This window comes from Bombyx mori, chromosome 4, assembly GCF_030269925.1.
Source record: "Bombyx mori chromosome 4, ASM3026992v2".
Lineage (NCBI taxonomy): Eukaryota > Metazoa > Arthropoda > Insecta > Lepidoptera > Bombycidae > Bombyx > Bombyx mori.
Genome location: NC_085110.1, coordinates 2395230 through 2417463, shown reverse-complemented (window position 1 = coordinate 2417463; position 22234 = coordinate 2395230). Strand labels below are relative to the sequence as shown.

Below are 22234 nucleotides of genomic sequence, written 5' to 3'. Positions count from 1 at the left end.
AAAGTTTGGTTGGAATAAGTATTTGAGAAAGTTATGAATGATTATGTTTTAGTTTTAAAATCAAATTGGAGAATGTGCTCTTTATACCTACCTATTAATAAAGAGCCAGGATGGTTAATATATTTTGTTGGGTTGTAAAATTATATTGTACTGTACATATTTACATGAAATGTGTACAGTACTTACCTATGTACTGGTGGTAGGACTTCTTGTGAATCCACACGGTTAAGTACCACTACCACGCCTATTTCTGCCGTGAAAGCAGTAATGCGTTTCGGTTTGAAGGGGCAGCCGTTGTAACTATACTGAGAACTTAGAACATATAACTCAAGGTGGGTGGCGCATTTACGTTGTAGATGTCTATGGGTTCCAGTAACCACTTAACACCAGATGGGCTGTGAGCTCGTCCAATCATCTAAGCAATAAAAAAAAAAGCTGTCATAATAATATGTAGTAAGAGTATTTCATGGACTGCTTCGAGTTACGTTAAACCCGAAAATGCTCGAGTCCCGAATCAATTATTCGGGACTCATTGTAATAATGTTCAAATTAAAGAATAATACTACTATAATATATTTTTTTATTAATAAGAACTAGAAACTAAACCATAATTAAACATTATGCTACAAACTAAAATGCTTAAAAATTATAATTCTTCTAAATTAAAAACACAGTAATGATGTTTGAAAACTGTTAGAAATGGAGTCTACAACTTTTTCGAATATTTTCGATACTCTCTCACACGAGCAGACTCGTCGCACGGTTTGCACCTGTAAATAAAAAATATTTTTACGAAAGACTATATTAAAAACACTATATCTTGTAAAATTAATAACATAGTATTTTATTCGAAGAATTTACCTACAAGGGTACTTACTAATTTAATGATATAGACACAAATAGAGATATTGATTAATTTTAGTCTGTATTTTGTTTTCTTCATTAGATGTATTTTATAACTAATGGAACCGTATTATTTTAACATCGGACTGGATAATTCAAGAATGATTCAAATTTCAACTGTAATTTTGTTTCTTTACAAATATGATCACGTTTTTGTTAAATGAAATAAAACCTACCTAGACCTCTCCCGTTCTAGCCAAAATTCTTTACTTGGATCACAATGGGCTCTTAATTGCTTTCCATCCCAAGAAACTGATTCCATGCGCCACTCAGGAGATACGTATGGAGGTTGCAGTTTCGCCAAAGCTACCTGCAAATATTCACGTCGAGAACTATAGTAATTCCACAACAAACTCACGAGTAACGACTTATTTTCGTTCGTAATTCACAAATGATAACTTCAACTTTATAAGGTGAAACCTCATAACATCAGTTAGGTTTTAAATCTACCGTTTTTCAAATCATTTAACACGCTAAAACATATATACATCGTGGTTTTATGAATTATTTTCTCATGTATACTTATTGTGTATTTGTTCTCAATGTGTCTGGCTGTTCTGGGTGTTCATCCTGTTGGCGCGAAAATGCAGCTATCGATACGGGCGGGAAATACAGGATTGGACAATTGTCATTTACCTTAGTGTTTGTTATTTTTTGTGCTTTCAACAATTGAATCTGCTTTGAATTTACTTGGCTATAACCTATATTATATACAGTTAGCTCTATTTATTTAGTGACTCATTAATGATACAGCTTGTAAACTATAAAGCTGAAACCGTGCTCGCCATTTTACTCACAGGGTTGGCAGCAGCTGGTAATCCAGGTAAAGGAGCCTTGACACTGAAATATGAAGTTACAGCTTCCCTTAGTCCTTTGCTGGTGTCGCTAGTGTACATGTCGTTACATAATATATCCCTGGCTCTTGGATTTTCAATGTCGTCCATACTGACTGCCGGGGTCATCACTATGCGGGGTCTGGTCCTTTGAGCGATTTCTCTTTCTGTGTCTTTAGGTTTTTCCTGATTAAATTAATTTTTGATTAACTTTTTTATTTATAGATCGATCTTTTTTTTTTATAGGTTAGATGGGTGGACGAGCTCACAGCCCACCTGGTGTTAGGTTCTAAGGTCTCAGTATAGTTACAACGGCTGCTCCACCCTTCAAACCGGAACGCATTACTGCTTCACGGCAGATATAGGCAGGGTGGTGGTACATCTACCCGTGCGGACTCACAAGAGGTCCTACCACCAGTTTTTATTGCGTCATAGAAAACTAAACATTACGTTATCATTGTCGCCATGAGGAGACGAGATGAATGCGTGACTTTATTACACAGATATCATAGTTATCTTGAATACTATAGCTAATTTTAGAGTGAGCATCTTTAAAAACAGCTTTAGTTTAAGAAATGTACAATAATTTATCGCAGTTTTCACATAATTAATTGTGCAATTACAATACAATATTTATGTACTGACTCACGAATAAAATTAAAAACACGTATTACGCTACGCGAAAATTAAACAAAATAACAGGAACTGTACGATTGATTTTTATAAAAAGTTAACTCATACGCAAGGCTGCTGAACAATCCTAGGATCGGTGCCCAATATCTGCTTCGGTCTATGTAACAAACTGAAAGATATCGCTTCAGCCTTCCAATCGGAAAGCGTGTGGACGTCTTTAAGTGGACGCAGCTTCGGTGGTGCTCTCCGTGGTTTTTCGTTGTACACAGTAATTGATTGTGGCCTAATTTCGCCATTTCTATAGTCAGTACGGTTTGTTGTGCCGTAATCGAAGAGCATCGATTCTATTCGCTTATCAGACATTATTTTTCTTAATCTTATATATTAGTAATTGTGAAATTATGAAACGTTCACGCGACGAACGCCAACAAACATGACACATAATATATTAAGTGTATAATATATGCATGACACATGACAAATAAAAAATTACACTATGCAGTTTGCAAATGCGGCTATAGTAAACAATATATGTATGTATAATAAACACTATATGTGTGTGTGTTTTTTTCTACCTAAGCTGGTAATCTAGGGGGTTATGCTAGCGTAACCGGGCCGGGTTCCCCTCAGATGTTGGTCTGGGGATCGGCGAGGGGGCCCTAAGAAGACTACGTGCAGGCTGCTCTGCACGCGTTTCACGCAAGAGCATCCGGGTGATAGAAGGCCGGCTATCCTCGACCCACGCTGGTTCTGATCCAGCAGGGTATTCCGTAGGATAACTCACTCTAACCGGCGACATCTAGACAAGCTTCGAATGGCCTGCCAACCGAGAAGGCTGGTGGTCTTGGGGCCGACGACGGTGTTCCCGGGGCAGGAGGGGAGGGGTGATGGGAGAGATGTGCTGCGCACTAAACACTACATTTTCCTCCGTTTGCCTTTTCTGTCTCATCCGAGGTGCGGATGTGGTTTGTTGAGCGACAGGAGGTTTTATCGGTTCGACTCCGCCATGCCCCCCCCCCCCACCCGCCATCCCCAGTGGAGGGTGGAAGTCCGGCGATTTCCTCCTGTCCAAAAAAAAGCGTAACCAGGCGAGGGTGTGTATAGTAAACAATATATAGTATATATTAGCCGATCTGACAGACTTATTCCTGTACACAAGTCTTATATCGGAAAATTACTAACTTTTTTGAATAAGTTCTAATAACCTGGACCACTTTGAAGAAATTTAAATATAAAGAAAAATAGTTATTACTACACCGTATTTTGAATCTAAGCCATTCTCAAATTTACTTGAACGCGCACAAAAAATGTCATCAAAATCGGTCCATCCGTTTAGGAGTTCGCTAACCTATGGTACATACCGTTCACTAAATAACAAAATCGGCTTTATTCATTAATACGAGATTATTAAGCAAAACTTACCTTTCCCAGACCATGAGATATAATATGCTCATTCATATAAATCAAAATAGCTTATGCCTGAACTTAGTAACTGGAAAACATAACGTAAGCCAAACTTTTAACCTGTTTAATTTAGCTAAACGAGTTTTTTTTTTTAATTGCTTATATGGGTGGACGAGCTCACAGCCCACCTGGTGTTAAGTGGTTACTGGAACCCATAGACATCTGCAACGTAAATGCGCCACCCACCTCGAGATATAAGTTCTAAGATCTCAGTATAGTTACAACGGCTACCCCATCCTTCGAACCGAAACGCATTACTGCTTCACGGCGGAAATAGGCGGGATGGTGGTACCTACCAGTGCGGACTCCCAAGGGGTCCTACCACCAGTGAGTTAATTTGAAATAATCAAAACAATAACATATAATTCAAATAATTTATTATATATTCACCAATAACTTACACAAAGTTATAATTAAAACAAAGAAATAAAACAAACAATTGCTTAAAAAACGTGATTATGCATATGTATTAAATAAAAACACTTTTCTTTTTTTATACAAATATCACAAAACTAGTAACACGCTTATTTTGGAATCTCATTGACAAAATATGGACATTATGTTTCATAAAAATTAGCTTTTCATTTTATACGCGCGTATGGTTGGAAATTGGTAACTACATTGTGACGTTGTATTCAGCAGGTCCAATCCCTTAGTCCTCTTTATACTTTATATGCTATTCTTCTTAGCAACAATAGAGGATAGCTGATAGCTTTTATTTTGCCATATAAAATGGACGAGAGCTAACCAGAGATCACCGATATAGGACGATTAGTCACACGCGACTAGGTTATATATGCAGGAAGAGATAAAATAAAAACGGGTTTATTTTATTAGTAATTTTTTACAAAAAATCTTTCAATTACTACTTTTTTACTTTGCTTTTGTTGATTTCCCTTTGCCTATTTAAGTTTAAGCAAATAGTTCTCAAATTCAGTGGCAATGCGTACTAAATAAACTGTTCTTGCATATCTTCATCAGTGCCGATCCGTACTAGATAAACTGTTCACGCATATCTTCAGCGATACTACCAGATTTGGGACTTGTAACTAAATCATTTCTGACTGACTGCAACATTCGAGCTCATTCGAATTTTGGTCTCACATTTTATGAGGAAAATATAGTATAATTTATACTATATTATATAATAAATTCGTTTGAAGAACGCTAATATGATTTTTACGATAATTTAATTTAATTGAGCAGATTTTTGGTTAGTGCGTATTCACGAGCCTTTCCGTCCGTCGTATTGAATGATTATTGTCCCAACGCATCTCACAAGGTACGGCGATACTCAGCAAGTAATAGACTATTCAACATATCGACGGGAGAAAACGGAAATGTCATTACTTGGTATTTTGGGTTAAATAACTTTTTTCACAACATATTCTTGTACATATACATAAAATAAAGCTTCGTATGGGTTGTCTCATTTTCCTACGATTAAAATTTTCATGTTTTTTTTTTCAACTTGCTATCTCTATAAATATAATATGAGTTATGCATTTTTTTTATAGTTTTATGGTCCTGGCGTAAATTTACGTTTTTCTAGTTACGACAATTCCACTTTCTTCCGTCGATATGTTTTATAGCTGGTGACGCAGTTAGCGCTCCTCGCTACTGGGGCCGAGTGTCGTGAGTTTGATTTCCACTACAAGTATGCGTATAACGAACAGATTTGAACAGTGTTTCCTGGTCGTGTCCAATATCTGTGCAGCTAAGTCTCTGGTTTGTATGGCACAGGGATCTCTAGAGCGGGGTCAGGTGAGTGTACGAACTATCACAGATAGTAAATGTCCGTCTATTCTTCAGACCAGACCGCGCGCTGTAGAAACACACAGAACTGAAGTTGTGAGTTGTAATACTTTAAGGCTGTACGAAATAAGACTTGCTTGCATTAATCGAATGAGTATTTCCCACCGCCCAACGATACTTTTTATATTTTCCCGCCCAATATTATATATAATCTATGGATATTATTTGTATATTAAGAGTAGGTAGGTTATAAAATGCAGATATTCCTTATTCCATAATTTTTAGATTAATAATAATTTAAAAAAACAAGTCAAAGTTAATGATTAATTAAATATTCATAAATTAATATCTCGACGAGATCATTCAATTACATAATTACAAAAATATTTACTTTAAGTAGTAATTTAGTTTCTCTTAGTAAATATACAATTTTGAATTTTGGTTTTCAAATTTATTAATAAGATTTGTATAATAGTTTTTTCAAAGTGAGCTGTTCTTTGAATATAATTATTAATAATGGTAGCTAAATACATAATAATCCATAATATTTTATTTTTCAAGTTACATACATTCTTTGTTGAGAGAAAAGTAATCATTTTATAAATAATTCAACAATTTACTTCACTATTCTATAGAATGATATTTTAAATGTAATTTATACAGTAACAGCGTATAGAGTCGTCCCCGGCCACCACAGATGCCACATCCGCGATAAAAATAATGTGAGACTATCGCCGTAAAATTAGACCACAAAATGATGCCTTTTTTTGCCAATCTTTAATAGTGACGCGTTTGAGATAACTTCCATAGCGGGTTCATTGTCGTCACTTCATTTATATATATACAGTCAAACCTGGATAAGCGAGAGTTCAAGGGAGCACAATCTCATTCTCGCTTATAGAGGTTTCTCACTAACCCGAGTTTCTCGCTAATTCTCCCCCTGAATTTCATTTCGCGATTTTTCGGATTCAAACGCGTTCACTATTTTAAGTTTATCACTTAGTGACAGTACTTTAATTTTCCGTTTTGACATGATGCAGAACAGAACTTTCCTTCGCAATTGATTAACGATAAACTCAGTAAGTCCGACAAACAGGACGGTACACAGGCACACGTGTCCATTCGAAAAGAATGCGATAAAATAACAACGTTATTTAGTTCTACCAAAATAGAATAGGCTCAATATTGACAAGAAAACAATACAAAAACAATGGAAGGAAGTTCCACAAAAGTTAAGAATGAGTCATAAAATAGCAGATGTTAAATTTGTAATTTGTTTTTTCATTTGTTCCTCCTAAATAATATAAATAAATAAAGCTCGACTGTCGCTTATAGAGGTATAGATAAGTTGCAGTCTCACTTACGGAGGTCCATTTGGGAAAAACGACTCTCTCTTACAGAGGTTTCTGTTTCTCGCTAATAGAGGTTTTGGGAGCTTAAAATGACGGGTCCTAGCTATTACTCTCACTTATAGAGTTTTCTCACTTATCCAGTTCTCACTTACCCAGGTTTGACTGTATATATATATATATATATATTTTTTATTTATTTACCATCACCTAGAAAATCGTAATTTTATCGAGACTTACCGAAAAACTCAGCCAACCAGTTATGTTTTCGACATTAGGTATTATCGATTTAATTTGGAGTAGTTTAAAATGGCTGTACATAAAAACAAGTAAGGTCCGTGATAATCGAAAAGTTGATGAATCTCATTGAAATTCTTATTGTTCTACGAACCGTATGAAAATTTAAAGCAATAGCCAGCCGCATTGTTGAGCTGTCGATCTTGGGCGCCGCGTCTTCTTCAATTTAGAGTTTTTTAATTTTACATTCAACAATACGATGCCTAAAATTTTTAACACGAGACGTCACTAACCCTAGTGTTAGCCGAAAAGAAAATACTGTAAGTTAACCACAGAAGAGTTGTGCGGTCCCAATACAGATTATATCTAGTTTCCGGTTGCAATATAATCGATTTTAACGGACTAGACTCGGCGGATCTAGAAAAGTCTACAATGCAATATGAATAACATAAATGAGTTCATAACGTGACCATTGTTAATGAAACGCATATTTCACAGTTCAAATTCAAACAGACCCTTTAGGGTCATTTTATAGTAAATAATTTCTCTCATATATTACGTTTTACCTCTTATAAATAAGAATACATTATTGAAAAAGATGATATTTAAAAGAATAGCAATAAATATCATTGTTCATTTTTATTTATTTAAATATTGAATCCTATCTAATATTGAAATTATTTTTTTCAATTAAATACACAAAATATTTTATATATTATTATACTATAATCTAAATGCCCCATTTGATTATGTACAAAGATACAATTTGACACTTGGTTGGCGCCAAAATTTGACAGCCTAACCTCACTTAGAATCAAATCTCAAAAATACACCACCAGTACAGATTGCAGTTGGTGACGAATTCGGCTATATCTTCGGTTTTGTTCTTTATAAGTCCACGTCAATCTGGAACTTTGAGTTCGGCCCAGATGGGACAGAAGGGCGACGCGGGCCCGCCCCACGACCAGCCTCGCGGTATTGCCAGATGGCACAACCCAGTTTTGACGGCTCCCGAGTGGCCGTTGAAGCCGCTCGTTTCAATGTTGCCAGGACATAAAATAAAACTTTGGCCGAGCGCGTTCGCGTCCACGGTCGTCGGCAAGTCTTCGTCAAGGATCGATTGATACGATTTCAATTCTGAAATAAATTGTTCTTATTATATAATTTCACTAAGCATTTGTAAGCGATAATTGTAAAATTAAATCGGTTTGTTACAAAGATATACGCGGCCATCCTACATCCATTTCCAATTGATTATCAGTTTAAAAGATGACTAATTAATTATAAAAATAAAATTATATCTGTTCACGACATAACCAAATCTATCTTGAGAAGGAGGGAGCCTGGAAATCAGTAATACAGGTTTTTGAACTTATTACAAATTTCAACTCTTTCAAAGGCTAACAAAATAAATTATTAAGTTAATATCTATTTTGTACTATACCGTTAAAAGCGAAAATATATCTATTTTAAAACGAATTTCAAATTTCGTCTCTATACGCTACAACGATATTGTTATATTAATTCGATTGGACGGACTAATAACTGAATATTGGGTGGCTTCTACTAATGCAAAACTTTAGCGTATTTTTAAACATAACTTCTTTAATATTGTCGTGTACTGAACAAATATTGATCAAGAGCTCTTTAACTAGAACAGAATTAGCGCACTTTAACACGAGTACTTTATTTACAGCAAACACAAAGCCGGTACATATTCCGTAGCGTCGAAATATAATCTTGTGACAACGTCTAATCTTAATAATCCTTACGAAATGTGTCAATGACACATGACCATTGAACGATAGCGTGTATTAAATTACTCACAATTAATCCTATTGTAATTATGATATGATTTATTTTATTTTCTTCTAGTTGGCGGACCCATCACTATGTGAAATATAGATACCGGTTTGACCAATTTAAAAGAAAATCAGAAGAGTTTAACATTTAGGGGCACATTTATGAGGCTAATATTGAATGCTTTTTTGCCACGTGGTTTGATACAGAAATATTTACCAATTTTATTTAATAATTACATACACCCCAGTTCCAAACAATACAATGTTAAATATATGTTTATCGTTATATTTATATATAATTATAAAGAAAAATGACTAATGGTCTTGTTTTTTTTTAGTAAATCATTTAGTTAATTCTGAATTGTTAATATTGTTTTAGAATTACACATAATTGATTTAAAAAATACTTGGTACACCTTGGATCGTAAGTATTAATGAAAAATTCGCAGCATAAGCAGTTTTAGCGCGCTATTTTGTGATCGGCGAGGGTAGTTTTTGCGTTTGCCGCATTCTATTTTATTTTATTTCATAGATGCGTGGACGAGCTCGCGGTGCACCTGATGTTAAGTGCCGCCACCCACCTTGAGATATGAGTTCTAAGGTCTCAGTATAGTTACAACGGCTGCCCCGCCCTACAAACCGAAACGCATTACTGCTTCGCGGCAGAAATAGGCAGGGCGGTGGTGCCTACCCTACCCGGACTCACAAGACGTCCTACCACTACCTATTAGTCAGTCTAAGTTTATAGCGATGCCAGGTGGCACAGCCCGGCCGCTGTCTATCCTGTCCTCTAAACAAAAAACGACATAATATCTTAACGCATACATTTATAAGAGTATGAGAGCTCATTCTGGGAGCTTGTAGTTCATCTGTAAACATTAGGTTTTTTTTTCTATGGTTCTAGCTAGTTTAACACTAATCATACCAACACTTACTGGTACATATTTCTAGTCCATAGCGGATAGAAAACGGTACACGACAAGTATTACTCAATATAAAGAAATAAAAATAAAAATATAATTGCTGTAGATTAATTGGTAAGAAAAATCATGGAGTCAAACGTGAAAAAGCCATAAGATGATATGTGAATTTTCAATGCAAAATTCAAAATTGGTCATTCGACCCGCCATGATATGTTTAGTGTTAACAACTGCGACCGGATTCGGTGGGAATAAAAGAAGATAAGGTACCACATTCCTTAGAATTTGATACTCACGGAGAACGTTTTCTTTGTTTCGGAATTCGCCCATGAATACCACGTTCAGTTTTGTGGATTCCGCTAGAGCCGCCACGGTCGCCAGCCGGTCGCAGTCTGCGGCGCTGAGCCGATCTCTGCACATCACGTTCACGGCTATCAGCGGCCTGCCGCAGAGCAGGAATGCTGGAAATAAACAACTCGCTTAGAACAAGAAGACTGGGCGGAGATGATGGAATAGATCGAGTCTTTACTTACTTCGAGTCGAGTACATTAAGTCGAGACTTAATGTCTCGGAAAGGCCAGACGAGGTATGGACCAAGCGGCATTTTGAATTAGAGCATGCATATGGAACTAGATACTTGATAGTTGTCCGGAGGAAATCGCTTAAGAGCGATAAGCGCTTAAGAAAGATAAACAAAAGTACAATCGCCTTGACGATAAGACTGCCAATTGTACTTTTTTTTATATTTAATGTATCGCATTATTTATTTTTTTGGTGTACAATAAAGTATACTCTCTCTCTCTCACTCTCTCCCTCTCTCTATCTCCCCCTCACTCTATGCAAACAGCTGGACTATTATTACTTCTCATTGGGTAGTTATTCTAGCATGAGCAAAATGAAAATAAACCATTTCAGAGGAAGTAAGGAATAAGTACGAAAATATGTACATATAATTTGTCACTAATTGTATTTGGGTTTTTTTTTAAAGCAGATGATCGCTTTGCACACTTGATGGTAAGTGGACGCTGTTTTTAACGACGACTTTTTAACAGCGAGGAAATAATGATTTTATTTTTTACATTCTGAATTACAAATGTGTGCGCGTAAAATCGCGGGGTACGTCTAATATTAAAATGGCACTTAGCGGCATCGAATATGCGCTTCCAAAAACTCGAAAAACCATCTTCTGGGACAATCGGGTCGAAAAGTTAAACACAAAAATACAGTTGCGCACAATATTCAAACTTCTACTTATATAATATCTTCCCGTTAACATGTGTGTAACTAGTCGTTAGAACGTGCCGACTTATCCGTATATCGATCCCACACATACCGTAATTTACCTAACAATAAATAATTTAATTCGAAACGTTTCATTTTTAATACGTTTTTATTGATTCGCTAGCCGTTCGGGTGGAATCTTGTAATTAATTCGAACGAACTCCATATTAAGTTAGACTTGAAATCAGTAATCAATATTGAATGAAAACACGGAGGCAGAAATTTTAAGCGGTGTTTCCCGAGCGCTATGACATGTCCTTCTTCAAACGAGGCTTGTGGAGTGGTACGTAACGGTAGGCAGCAGTTATGGGTTGCCACCGTCACTGTCACTCACCGTCAGATGGGTCGTATGTTCATCTGCCTACAAGGAGAAATAATAAAAAAATAGTTTTTTTTATTTACTGTATAAATGGACGGGGCTTAGGTGTTTTCACTTATTCAATATTTATCGTATTGCTGTTGTAAATTTATAACAGTATACTTTTTAGCACAGTTGGTTGAGGCAGCCCACTGCTCACTTGGTATCACCATCAGAACCCTGAGATATGAGAGCGAATTGTCAATTGAATTCTAAAACCGCTTTCCCTTTAAATCGAAGGGCATGATGATTCCCGGCTGAAATGGGACGATATCCCCCATATGCGATCATAATACATTACTTCAGTCCCGGCATAGTCGCATACGAGGACTGAAAACTCATTACCCACCTACTAGGCCAAAATAACCATGTTTCAGGCAAGCGGAAGAAAATTCTTAAAAGAAAGTTTACACAGATTTAATTTTCTGAAACCCCGAGTCTAGATTAAAAGAGATTATGTTACAGATTCGCACATGATATCAGAATGATCTCACGTCCTTACGGATTCATCAGGTCCAATAATTCTTGCACTAGACTCCTTCAGCTCTAAGGCTAAGAGCAGGCTTAGGTTTAGGTATCGTTGAAACGCTTGCCTACATTTGCATTTTGTAACGTAAATCTCGAAAGCTCGCTATCGAGTACTACCGTCAAATGTAATGATCCGTTTTCGTATCGAGAACTCGATACATTTACATTACGAATTCGATAGATATTCGTGCTTGACGTGCAGTATATCCCCTGTTAGAGCCCGTGACTTTTGCGTCGAGGGTCGTGGGTTTGATTCCCGCATCGGCCAAACATTCGTGTCATCAACAGCTTTGCTTGCTCTTGTCTGGGTGTTTTTTTATGATTGAAAGATTACTGGTGGTCCGAAGGCCCTTCCAGTTTCACCAGGACAGGTGGGCGAGCAAAGGCTCAGCCAGGAGGGGTGGGATTTGCTAACAACTGCCCGAGCGCCTCCGAAGGAGACCTAACAACTCAAGAGCAATTGCTTCGCGAATGAATCTATTACCGGATCGGAATCGCGACCCGCTGACAAGATCCGGCGAGAAACTCAGCGGGCTGATGCATCGGTTAGGTTGCACGTCGAATTCTTTGTCGAGTTTGACGAGTACGGTTACCGGGGTTCCTAAGCCTGCTCCTAGTGTTAGAGCTGAAGGCGTCTAATGCAAAGGTTATTGGATCTGATGGATCTGTAAGGCCATGTCTAGGGCGTCGACGGTGACTGGCTCCTGCATGATCAGGATTCGGGGAGTAGTCAGCGGCGGCAACGATAAGGCGATTATCATGACGCATAGCCTTATCGAAGTATAGGGTGTTTATTATTAAACGTTTAAAAGTATCTGTCAGTCTCTGGTACCCATAAAATATGGAATCCTAATTTGAGGCCGGATAGCCGTGCGTGATTTGTTCTATACGATCATGAATTAAAAATAAAATCGTCAATAAATTCCATTCTTTAATTCAAAAATTTAAATTCGTTAAATTCGTTCCGAGATGAGGCTAAGTTTTGCCTGAAGCTGTACAAAGGTTAAGGAGGTGTGGAGACGAACTGGAGAAAGATAAATTCAGTGCACATCATTGCAAAATCATTGAAAAATGTGGCTTACGGTGCAAATTAAAAAGCACGTCTCTATTCTGCGGCCATGCTAAGGGATAAAAGACTTTTTACTTTCGCTAATTGGAGAATTCTTGAATACTCATCGCATAAAGAATGGAACGCAGTAGGAACGTAGCCGTCATGACTTACGCGAGTGTGGTGTTCGCTCACGCGGCCCGCACACACATAGACACCCTCCAATCCCTACAATCCCGCTTTTGCAGGTTAGCCGTCGGGGCTCCGTGGTTCGTGAGGAACGTCGACCTTCACGACGACCTGGGCCTCGAATCGATCCGCAAACACATGAAGTTAGTGTCGGAACGTTACTTCGATAAGGCTATGCGTCATGATAATCGCCTTATCGTTGCCGCCGCTGATTACTCCCCGAATCCTGATTACGCAGGAGCAAGTCACCGTCGTCGCCCTAGACACGTCCTTACGGATCCATCAGATCCAATAACTCTTGCATTAGATACCTTCAGCTCTAACACTAGGAGCAGGCTGAGGAACCCCGGTAACCGTACTCGTCGAACTCGACAAAGAGGTCGACGTGCAACCTAACCCATGCATCAGCCCGCTGAGTTTCTCGCCGGATCTTCTCAGTGGGTCGCGATTCCGATCCGGTAGTAGATTCATTCGCAAAGCAATTGCTCTTGAGTTGTTAGGACGCTCGGGCAGTTGTTAGCAAATCCCCCCCCTCCTGGCTGAGCCTTTGCTCGCCCACCTGTCCTGGTGAAGCTGGAAAGGCCTCCGGGCCACCAGTAATCATTGAATCATAAAAAAAAAAAAAGGGAGTATGAAATTTCACATACTTATCGAGAATATAGAGAAGGAGTGCAGAATGTTAATTTTTTTTTAATTATGCGTAAAAATACATTAAATCAATAAAAAAACTTACACACATATATTTGACAACACATATTTTTAAACATACATATGTTTATTGTCAAACTTTTGTTATTGTTTAAATTCTGTGGTCAGATTGAGAATAGATTAACATTGTTTGTCTTTAATATTATTTGTCTATACGGTCGTTTCGGCGAAATCTGTGATTACATATATTATAATAAATAGTAGTATAGTATAAATTTGACAAAAGAACCATATCATAATGTTCAAACTTATAATTTCTATTAATTATAGTCGATTTCGACTACTGGGCGACCTTTAGTTTTATTAGAAACGCGCCAAACAGACAGAGGAATCACATTCATTGTTTTTTCAATTGTTGCAATTTAAATTGACGAAAAAAAAAATGAATATTCAGTTTAATAAACTCAATCCTAAATATGTATAATACGTATAATATGTTTTTAGTTTTATTAAAACACACAAACTTTTTTTTTAGTTCTCTATGCCGCATAGGTATTATTGTTTCGAAGTATAATTAATAGGCAGCTGATAAAATTCCACTAACAAGGAATATCGGTTTCCTGTGAACTATGTCGATTTTTATTAGTTATTGGAGTTTACTCCTTTAGAATCGATTTACATATATAGGCCCGGGGTATGAAAATTATGGGGACCAAAATCGTACTAGCATGTCACACGAAATGCGTTATGCGCCTGATTGCGCATGTCACACGAAATGCGTTATCGCAGGTGACGCCGGGCTGCTGCGCCGGCAGTCCGCCACAAAGCCTCGTACTGATCGCGCGTTTCTCTCATTATTGTATTTTCATATATTTGTTAGTCGTTTGTTTTGTGTCTCGTTAATTTGTTAATAATCTGTAGTGTATCGTGTTGTCGTAATATAGAACTATTTCTCGTATTGTTTCGTTTAATTTTTTATATCCAGTAAACTCCAGTCGTGCGTCGGAGCGGACACACACACTTTTTTTTTTAACCGCTAGATGTCGCAGTGCCCACGACTCAGTTACGCTCGTAACGCGAAACGAGCATGACGTCGAGGGTTAAAAAGTATTTTGCAATTTTTGTGGTTGCAGTCATCGTCATAGCGTGTATATGTAAGTAATGACAGTGTTATTGTATCTTGGTTAGTACTTTGATTTCGTCAATCTATATAGAAGCATTGACGCTAATTCCACGATTCGCAGAATAAGTAAATTCCATGTCGTCAAAAGTTTGTTATTTGAAACATTGAGATTTTCTCTCTCTCTCACACACACACACACACACACTAAAATAAATAAAAGTATGTTACAATTGAGGCCTATAAAATCAAAAGCAGCTAAACGCCTTAATGTCGTAAAATGGATTAACAATGGCGCTATCTTGTTTAGTTAGTTGGACACGCTTTAGTGTTTTCATGTTATAACAAATGCAGCTAAATCTCTAACAAATTAAGTTCAAAAAAAATTTTTTTTACTCTGTGCTAAGTACTAATAAACGAAGTTTTATCATTTAAAATTCAGATTATTAGTAATATTCTCATTCTTTATAAATCTGCTTTAAAATAAAGAATATCGTAGCTATCCGAACAAAGTTATTTCAGCTTCTCAAGCCGGGAGTGTTGCTAGCACTGGCCCTAGCAAGAGCGGTACTTCGATGGATCGGGAGGATCCATAATGACGTGTTTAAGCCCGATTTTTGTAGTTTACCTGAATATTTGACAGACTTGGATTTAGCTGCCTTTGATTTTGTAGGCCTCAATTGCTTACAAAATATTTTTATAGCATCGTATTCGTTTATTTATCACTAAGCAGACACTAATGGAGAAGGAGATCCTTACGCGGAAGTGGCATTGGATTGGTCACACTTTAAGAAAACCCGATACCCACCTATCAAAGAGAGCACTGACCTGGAAAGTGTCTGGTAAAAGGAAGAGAGGCCGCCCCAGAACAACTTGGCGTCGCTCGCTGGAGCAGGAGCTAGGGGTCTTGGGCATGACGTGGGAGGAGTTAGAACAGACTGCCCAAGACCGATATAAATGGAAAAATTTGATTCGAGCCCTACACCCCAGCAGAGGGTAATAGGAAAGCATGATGATGATGATGATCGTATTCGTTTGCTTAAAGAAACTAACTTTTGCGTAATAGCCTCTTCGCCTTTACCGGGAACCTCTCGAGATCGCGGTGACGACGCGCAATGCGTTAGGGTTGTACATTTACGAAATAAACAACTAAACCTTGAAGATTTTGGAGTTCAATTATTTATTTTTATTCATTTACGTTTGCAAGTTTTTTTTTTATAAAATAATTTACCTTTTTGTTATATATACTTTTCGTTCGTTGATTATTTTATTCTAAGCAATACTGTTGACAATCCGATGAATTATTAAGAATCAGATGGATTATTTTATTTCATAGTAGGCGGCTAGGGAAACAAAAGCCTAGTAGAGGAAAATCATATAATATTTTATATTACACACACAGTAGATACTTTTCTGTTGATTTATTATGAATAATAAATGAATCTATATATATAAAAATGAATTGCTGTTCGTTAGTCTCGCTAAAACTCGAGAACAGCTGGACCAATTTGACTAATTTTGGTTTTAAATTATTTGTGGAAGTCCAGACAAGGTTTAAAAGGGAGAAAAATATGAAAATGCTCGTTTGTTTTTCCTTTGATGTGTTCCCCGTCGGACGGATTCCTTTTGTTTGTTTTAAGTTTATTTTATACAAAAGTTTAGGTCTTTTATTTATCGATTGAGGCACTACGAAGTCTGCTGAGTCAGCTAGTTATGAATAAAAACAACATTGTCGAGATTACTTAAAATTTAAAATGCTTAAAAATGTTAACTAATGAGTTTATTAGTCAATTAATAATAATGATTATGTTATAGTATATACTACATAATGATTATTATTGTTTATTCACTAATAATGTTTGTTTCTATATTTCTTACGCGTTTATTTTAACATTCATATTTGAAGTGTGGGGATTATTTTAAATCCAGGGATTATACTTAGAGCTTTAACTACCCACATCGCGCTCATTAACAACGCAGGCTCAGCTTTACGTGGGCTGCGTAAACAAATGTGCTAATTAACTATTTTTCATTAGTGTAAGATTTTTTTATTGCTTAGACGGGTTGAACATGCTCGCGGCTTATCTGATGTTGTGTGGTTACCAGATTCCAGAGACATTAACGACGTTAATGCTGCCACGCACCTTGCGACATGGTTTCTAAGTCTCAGCCCTATAGTAACAGGCTAGCAGGGCTGGCCCACTCTTCAAACCTAAATTTGAATGGCTAAAAACGTTAACGTTCGTAAAACGAAATAGTACGCGCTTGTACATTTTTATTTAAAGCATTGGGTCGACGTTGGTCCAACGAAGGTGAGCCTTTTGATGTATCCCTGGCCATTCGGTTCCCTCTGTATTTTATACCGTATGTTCCATGGAGTGCTCTGGGGAATTTTTGAGACTTTTACTGGTTACTGGCTTGTGACTTTTACTGGTTACTGGTTTGTGACTTTTACTGGTGGTAGGACCTCTTGTGAGTCCGCGCGCATAGGTACCACCACTCTGCCTATTTCTACCGTGAAGCAGTAATGCGTTTCGGTTTGAAGGGTGGGGCAGCGTTGTAACTATAGTGAGACTTTAGAACTTATATCTCAAGGTGGGTGGCGCATTTATGTTGTAGATGTCTATGGGCTCCAGTAACCACTTAACACCAGGTGGGCTGTGAGCTCGTCCGCACATCTAAGCAATAAATAAAAAAATTGTTTGAGATGAACCTTTTTATCACCGCACCTCCCGCCATTGGAGCAGAGTTCATCCATATTATCTGGAACCGCTGCGTTCATCGACAGTGTGTTTCCAGAGGTATTTTTTGCCACGTACTACCCGGATCCATATGGAATGAGCTCCCCTCCACGGTGTTTCTAGAGCGCTATGACATGTCCTTCTTCAAACGAGGCTTGTGGAGAGTATTAAGAGGTAGGCAGCGGCTTGGCTCTGCCCCTGGCATAGATGAAGGCCATGGACGACGGTAACCACTCACCATCAGATGAGCCGTACGCTCGTCTGCCTACAAGGGCAATAAAAAAATAATATAGTTCTTATATTTCCCTTAGGTATCGGTGTGTTGCTGATTAAAGGTGTGAAAATGGAAGACGTTACAATTAAACCGAATTCTGCACAGAATGTAAGTGAAGAACAATCCGCTGCCTCACAAACTGGACGAGAAGGGACATACAAACATGAAGGCGAATCACACAGAGTGGATTTAAGCGGCCAACATATCAATGGCGACGTTATAATATCCTGGCACAATAATGAAACAGCCAAAAATTCTCCTCAAGAAAACGAAACAATACCTCCGTAGTTTTCTTAATGGACCCAAAGCGTTAAATGCTCAGAGTCCTTGCTCCTTGTTAATCCTTCGCTGGGATAAGGAAATTATATCTATACTAATATTATAAAGAGGAAAGATTTGTTTGTTTGTTTGTTTCGAATAGGCTCCGAAACTACTGGACCGATTTGAAAAATTCTTTTTCCATTAGAAGCCGACATTGTCCCTGATGAACATAGGCTACTTTTTTTTTTTTTTTTTTTTGATTCATGTATGTTTTAATGTTTCCGAAGCGAAGCGAGGGCGGGTCGCTAGTTTACCATAAATTAAATTACAATCTTACAAATAAATGTGTGTGAAAATAAAATTATTTTTATTATTTATTACGGTATTTCTTTTGACGTCGCAGTGCGTCCCTAAGCATTGAGATCACTAACAGTCCTAACGTTAAAAGTTTTCTTTCGGTGATAGTTCACTGAAAATATATGAGTCATACACAAGCCAAGTTTTGCGAATACAAACACAACCGAAACTTCCGGAGTAAAAATATATACTATTCGTTATTGTACATTTGATTGTTACGTAAATCTAAGGGTTTGCAAGCTTCGATTTTAAATCGTGTTCAAGGAAGGAGGTGGTTCTCAATTCGACTATTTTTTTATGTGTAAACTCACGCTGAAATAGCCTCTCAAGGCTATCAGCATAGGCAGGGAAAAAAGTGTTAACACAGAATCGGGAATTTTTACGGGAATCTATTTTGATTATTTTTTCTTTTTTTCTTTTTGAGAGCTTGTGGTTCTTCTGTGGTTCCATTTGATATATTAAGGTCTAACTACTGGTTTTTGAGTTATGCTTAATAATCTATATTTAGCTGATTTTGACTACATTAATGATATTCTTATCATATATCGTTGAGATATTTTTGTTTGTACAATTCGTAGTATATTGTAATTGCTTATCGCAGTGCCGTATCTGGTCTTTGTGGTCGCTAAAAGAAATTAAAGTGACCCCCCCATTGATCTGTGATATTTATGAGCTTCGAAAAAGTTCTGCCGGCCAGCTCCGGAAAAATTGGTAAGCCTGGCAGAGTTTCATCAGTCGATACGAACGCACTCCATACAGTCTTAACCTTTAAGCCACGGACATTTCTAAATATACTAGTCTCCACCCAGCGGTCGAAATTCGACCATAACTAATTTAAATTATAACTTTGAACATTATTAAGATTCTATTGTCAAAGACTTTACTTCTTTATTCAGGTCAGATTTCGCCAAGGCCACACTATAGACAAATAATATTAATCTATTCTTAATTTGACCACAGACTTCAACGATAAACAACAGTTTATATGCGTGTGTGTGTAATGTTTTCTTATTTATTCATGTAATGTATTTTTATGCATAATTAAAAAAAAAATGTAGCATTTTGCACTCCTTCTCTATAAAAAGTTTGGGAAACTTCATATTCCTTTCCTCCACGCAATTTACTTAAAAAGGGGTACATAGTTTTTGCTTCACGTATTAGTAGTATAGATTTGTTTTTCTTGTTACCTATCGATCACGATCTCAACGACATTGGCAGTGGGCAAATGTTTACATCTTGCGTGCTATACAATGCAGGCGACGATAAACATTACATAAATTCAATTATCGAACTTAATAAAGGAGTGACAGATCAATTCAATGTCAACTGAAAAAAAAAAAACAAAATTACTTAAAACTAACAGAGTTTTAGCGACAGCGAGAGAATACTCAAAATTCTATTCACGGCGTCTTAATTCAATATCATTCAACTCAAGTAAGTTCACATCAATGTCACCGTTGTTGACCAAAGCTGACCGGGCAGTTCTTCACGCGGAATCCACCTTAAATGCACTCGGAATAAGGTTCGAAGTAAACGCAACGAATAATTTATGCGAATGTCAATGATCCTTATTAAGGTACTTAATTAATTTAATTGAACAGTCGCAGGACTGATTCGATTTAAATTTTTGAATTGATATCTTTTTAAGTTTTATGAAGCGTAATTCAGTGTTAATTTGAGTGCGATGATTGATAGAGAAATGTTATATAAAAACGATAATCTGATCGAAAATACGTACAAAAGAGGAGTTCATACTTGAAAATATTCTAAAAAAACTTTTACGAGTACAAAATTTGACAAAATAATGTCATAATATCGTATACCTATTTTTACTATCTTCTAGAATTTTCTTCGAATCGGCACGCATGACTACTATAGTCGGATTTTTTATTAGACGAAGTCAACTGACGTTTACTGTGTTGTCAGTTTTTGATGAAATAAAAATAGTGTTGTAACAAAGTGAACGATTGAAAAAACTCCTGAATTAATGAAATTGCCTCGATTGTCTAGTGAATAGTTGGTGTGCCGAATTGCCGATATAGGGTACGGGGTTCGAATTTTAGGCGTGCTTTGTACATACCAACGAGTTTTCGACGAAATATTATGTTCCTAAAGTATCTACCTGTACTGAATACCGAGTGTTTTAAACATTAAGAAAAATATTGCGACGAAGCTTGTAAGATTGTCCTATTTCCAATACATCATATAGTTGAAATTATAGATGTATAAAATATAACAATTATAGGTAGGTAATGAAAATAAAAAAAACTGATTGTAGTTACATACTTCTAGTAACATATATTGGAGCACTTGAATACAATTTTATTGTAAAATATAAATAATATTCTTTTATAGTTTGAAATTAGTGATTAACTCTTCACACTCATTGTTCATTCATGTGATTGAACGAGAACTGAACGCATCACTATTACTTTAAATATAGCAACATTATTTCACAAAATGACATTAGCTACTGTCAGCTGGCTTCGTCTAATTAAAAATCCGACTATAGTCGGTGGAAACAAGAAAGCTGGCGCGGCGGTACTTACAACAAACGAATCTACGACAACCGTCGAAAATTACAAAATTACACGGCAATGGTATTCGTTGGTCGCGTCCAAAGATACAATAGGTGCCAAAAAAAACAATTACTCATTCAGACAAAGATTTGTCACGATTTTCGTTAATAGATTTAGATTATACGTGTATAATAACAATACGTTATTTTGTTAGTATAATGCTTAATTTAGAATTTCGAAAGAGGTATACGATTTTTGAATTATTGATAATTTTATTATAGTAGTGTCCATAATAATATCCTGACACAAATCGTCGTGACCTGATAGGTGAGACCCCCATGCTATTTCTAAGTAAATACGTATTAACCTAACACATTCTTTCACGATGAAGAGATAACATAGTAATATATTGATACTGTTAAATTTGTATAGTTGCTAGTATGAGGCGTGTGATAATTACATACTAATTTTATAAAAAAACATTGTATTGTGGTACATTGATGGTATGACGAACAATGCCGTCTTTACCATAAGGGCACACGGGGCCCGTGCCCAGGGCCCCCATTCTCAGGGGGCCCCTAAGGACCGACAATTTCTCTCACACATTTATTCTCAAAATATTTTTGTCGGGCGCATTACACTTTTTCACAAATCAGTAATCTTATCAGAAGGTATTTACAAGGCATATACTACGCCATTATATCGATGATTGCGCCTATTCCTACTGTACTAATTAATAATATTTCCGAACGCATCTAAAAACCAGCAGCATTCTAATATCATTAATGACATATTATATCATACTTTATTTGATTACTTATAATAAATTTTCATACTCAGTAAAAAAATGTTATTATAATTCGCTTTTTTTACTTTCCAAAAGGGCCTCAAATTCTTGTGTGCCCAAGGGCCCCAGCCTAATTTAAGACGTCCCTGATGACGAAAGCTTTCTATGCAATTCCAACATTACCAAATTTCATTTCAATCAGATGTATGGCTTATGAACGCATCGGA

The 22234-nt window shown here is 36.8% G+C and overlaps 2 protein-coding genes and 1 long non-coding RNA gene across 5 annotated transcripts in view; 1 reads left to right on the top strand and 2 right to left on the bottom strand.

Annotated features, from left to right (window-relative positions):
* Window positions 1–563: 563 nt before the first annotated feature.
* LOC101737450 (uncharacterized) lies at window positions 564–2829 on the bottom strand. Of its 3 annotated transcripts, XR_009972885.1 has the most exons (5): window positions 2478–2829; window positions 1701–1922; window positions 1096–1213; window positions 878–964; window positions 564–770 (listed from the first exon to the last, which is right to left on the bottom strand). XR_009972885.1 is itself a non-coding variant. In XM_004929117.5 (4 exons), exons 1-4 carry the CDS (start codon window positions 2730–2732, stop codon window positions 707–709), a joined length of 675 nt encoding a protein of 224 aa, XP_004929174.1. In that variant the 5' UTR covers window positions 2733–2828; the 3' UTR covers window positions 564–706. The 3 variants fall into 3 exon arrangements, 2 of the variants coding, with proteins under 2 accessions (XP_004929174.1, XP_012548366.1); XM_004929117.5 differs by lacking the exon at window positions 878–964 and having other exon boundaries at window positions 1080–1213; window positions 2478–2828; XM_012692912.4 differs by lacking the exon at window positions 878–964 and having other exon boundaries at window positions 1114–1213; window positions 2478–2828.
* Window positions 2830–4193: 1364 nt separating this feature from the next.
* LOC101737308 (endonuclease/exonuclease/phosphatase family domain-containing protein 1) overlaps window positions 4194–22234 on the bottom strand; it is a 30805-nt gene continuing 12764 nt past the window's right edge. The window contains exons 5-6 of the mRNA XM_012693007.4: window positions 10193–10357; window positions 4194–8311 (exon numbers count right to left, since the gene is read on the bottom strand). Of these exons, the coding sequence (XP_012548461.2) occupies window positions 8076–8311; window positions 10193–10357 (401 nt within the window). The 3' untranslated portion in view covers window positions 4194–8075. The remainder of the gene's footprint in view (window positions 8312–10192; window positions 10358–22234) is intronic.
* LOC105842094 (uncharacterized) lies at window positions 14517–18705 on the top strand. The gene is made up of 2 exons (XR_009972886.1): window positions 14517–15102; window positions 18121–18705. It is a non-coding gene; the product is annotated as an uncharacterized LOC105842094 (long non-coding RNA).

What these genes read in the sequence shown, in the direction of transcription:
- LOC101737450 (XM_004929117.5), bottom strand. Translation starts at nt 2,732, where the DNA reads ATGTCTGATAAGCGAATAGAATCGATGCTCTTCGATTACGGCACAACA. An exon ending in TACCAGCTGCTGCCAACCCT is followed by an intron (nt 1,214 to 1,700) that starts GTGAGTAAAATG and finishes GAATATTTGCAG; the next exon opens with GTAGCTTTGGCGAAACTGCA. An exon ending in CTAGAACGGGAGAGGTCTAG is followed by an intron (nt 771 to 1,079) that starts GTAGGTTTTATT and finishes TTTTATTTACAG; the next exon opens with GTGCAAACCGTGCGACGAGT.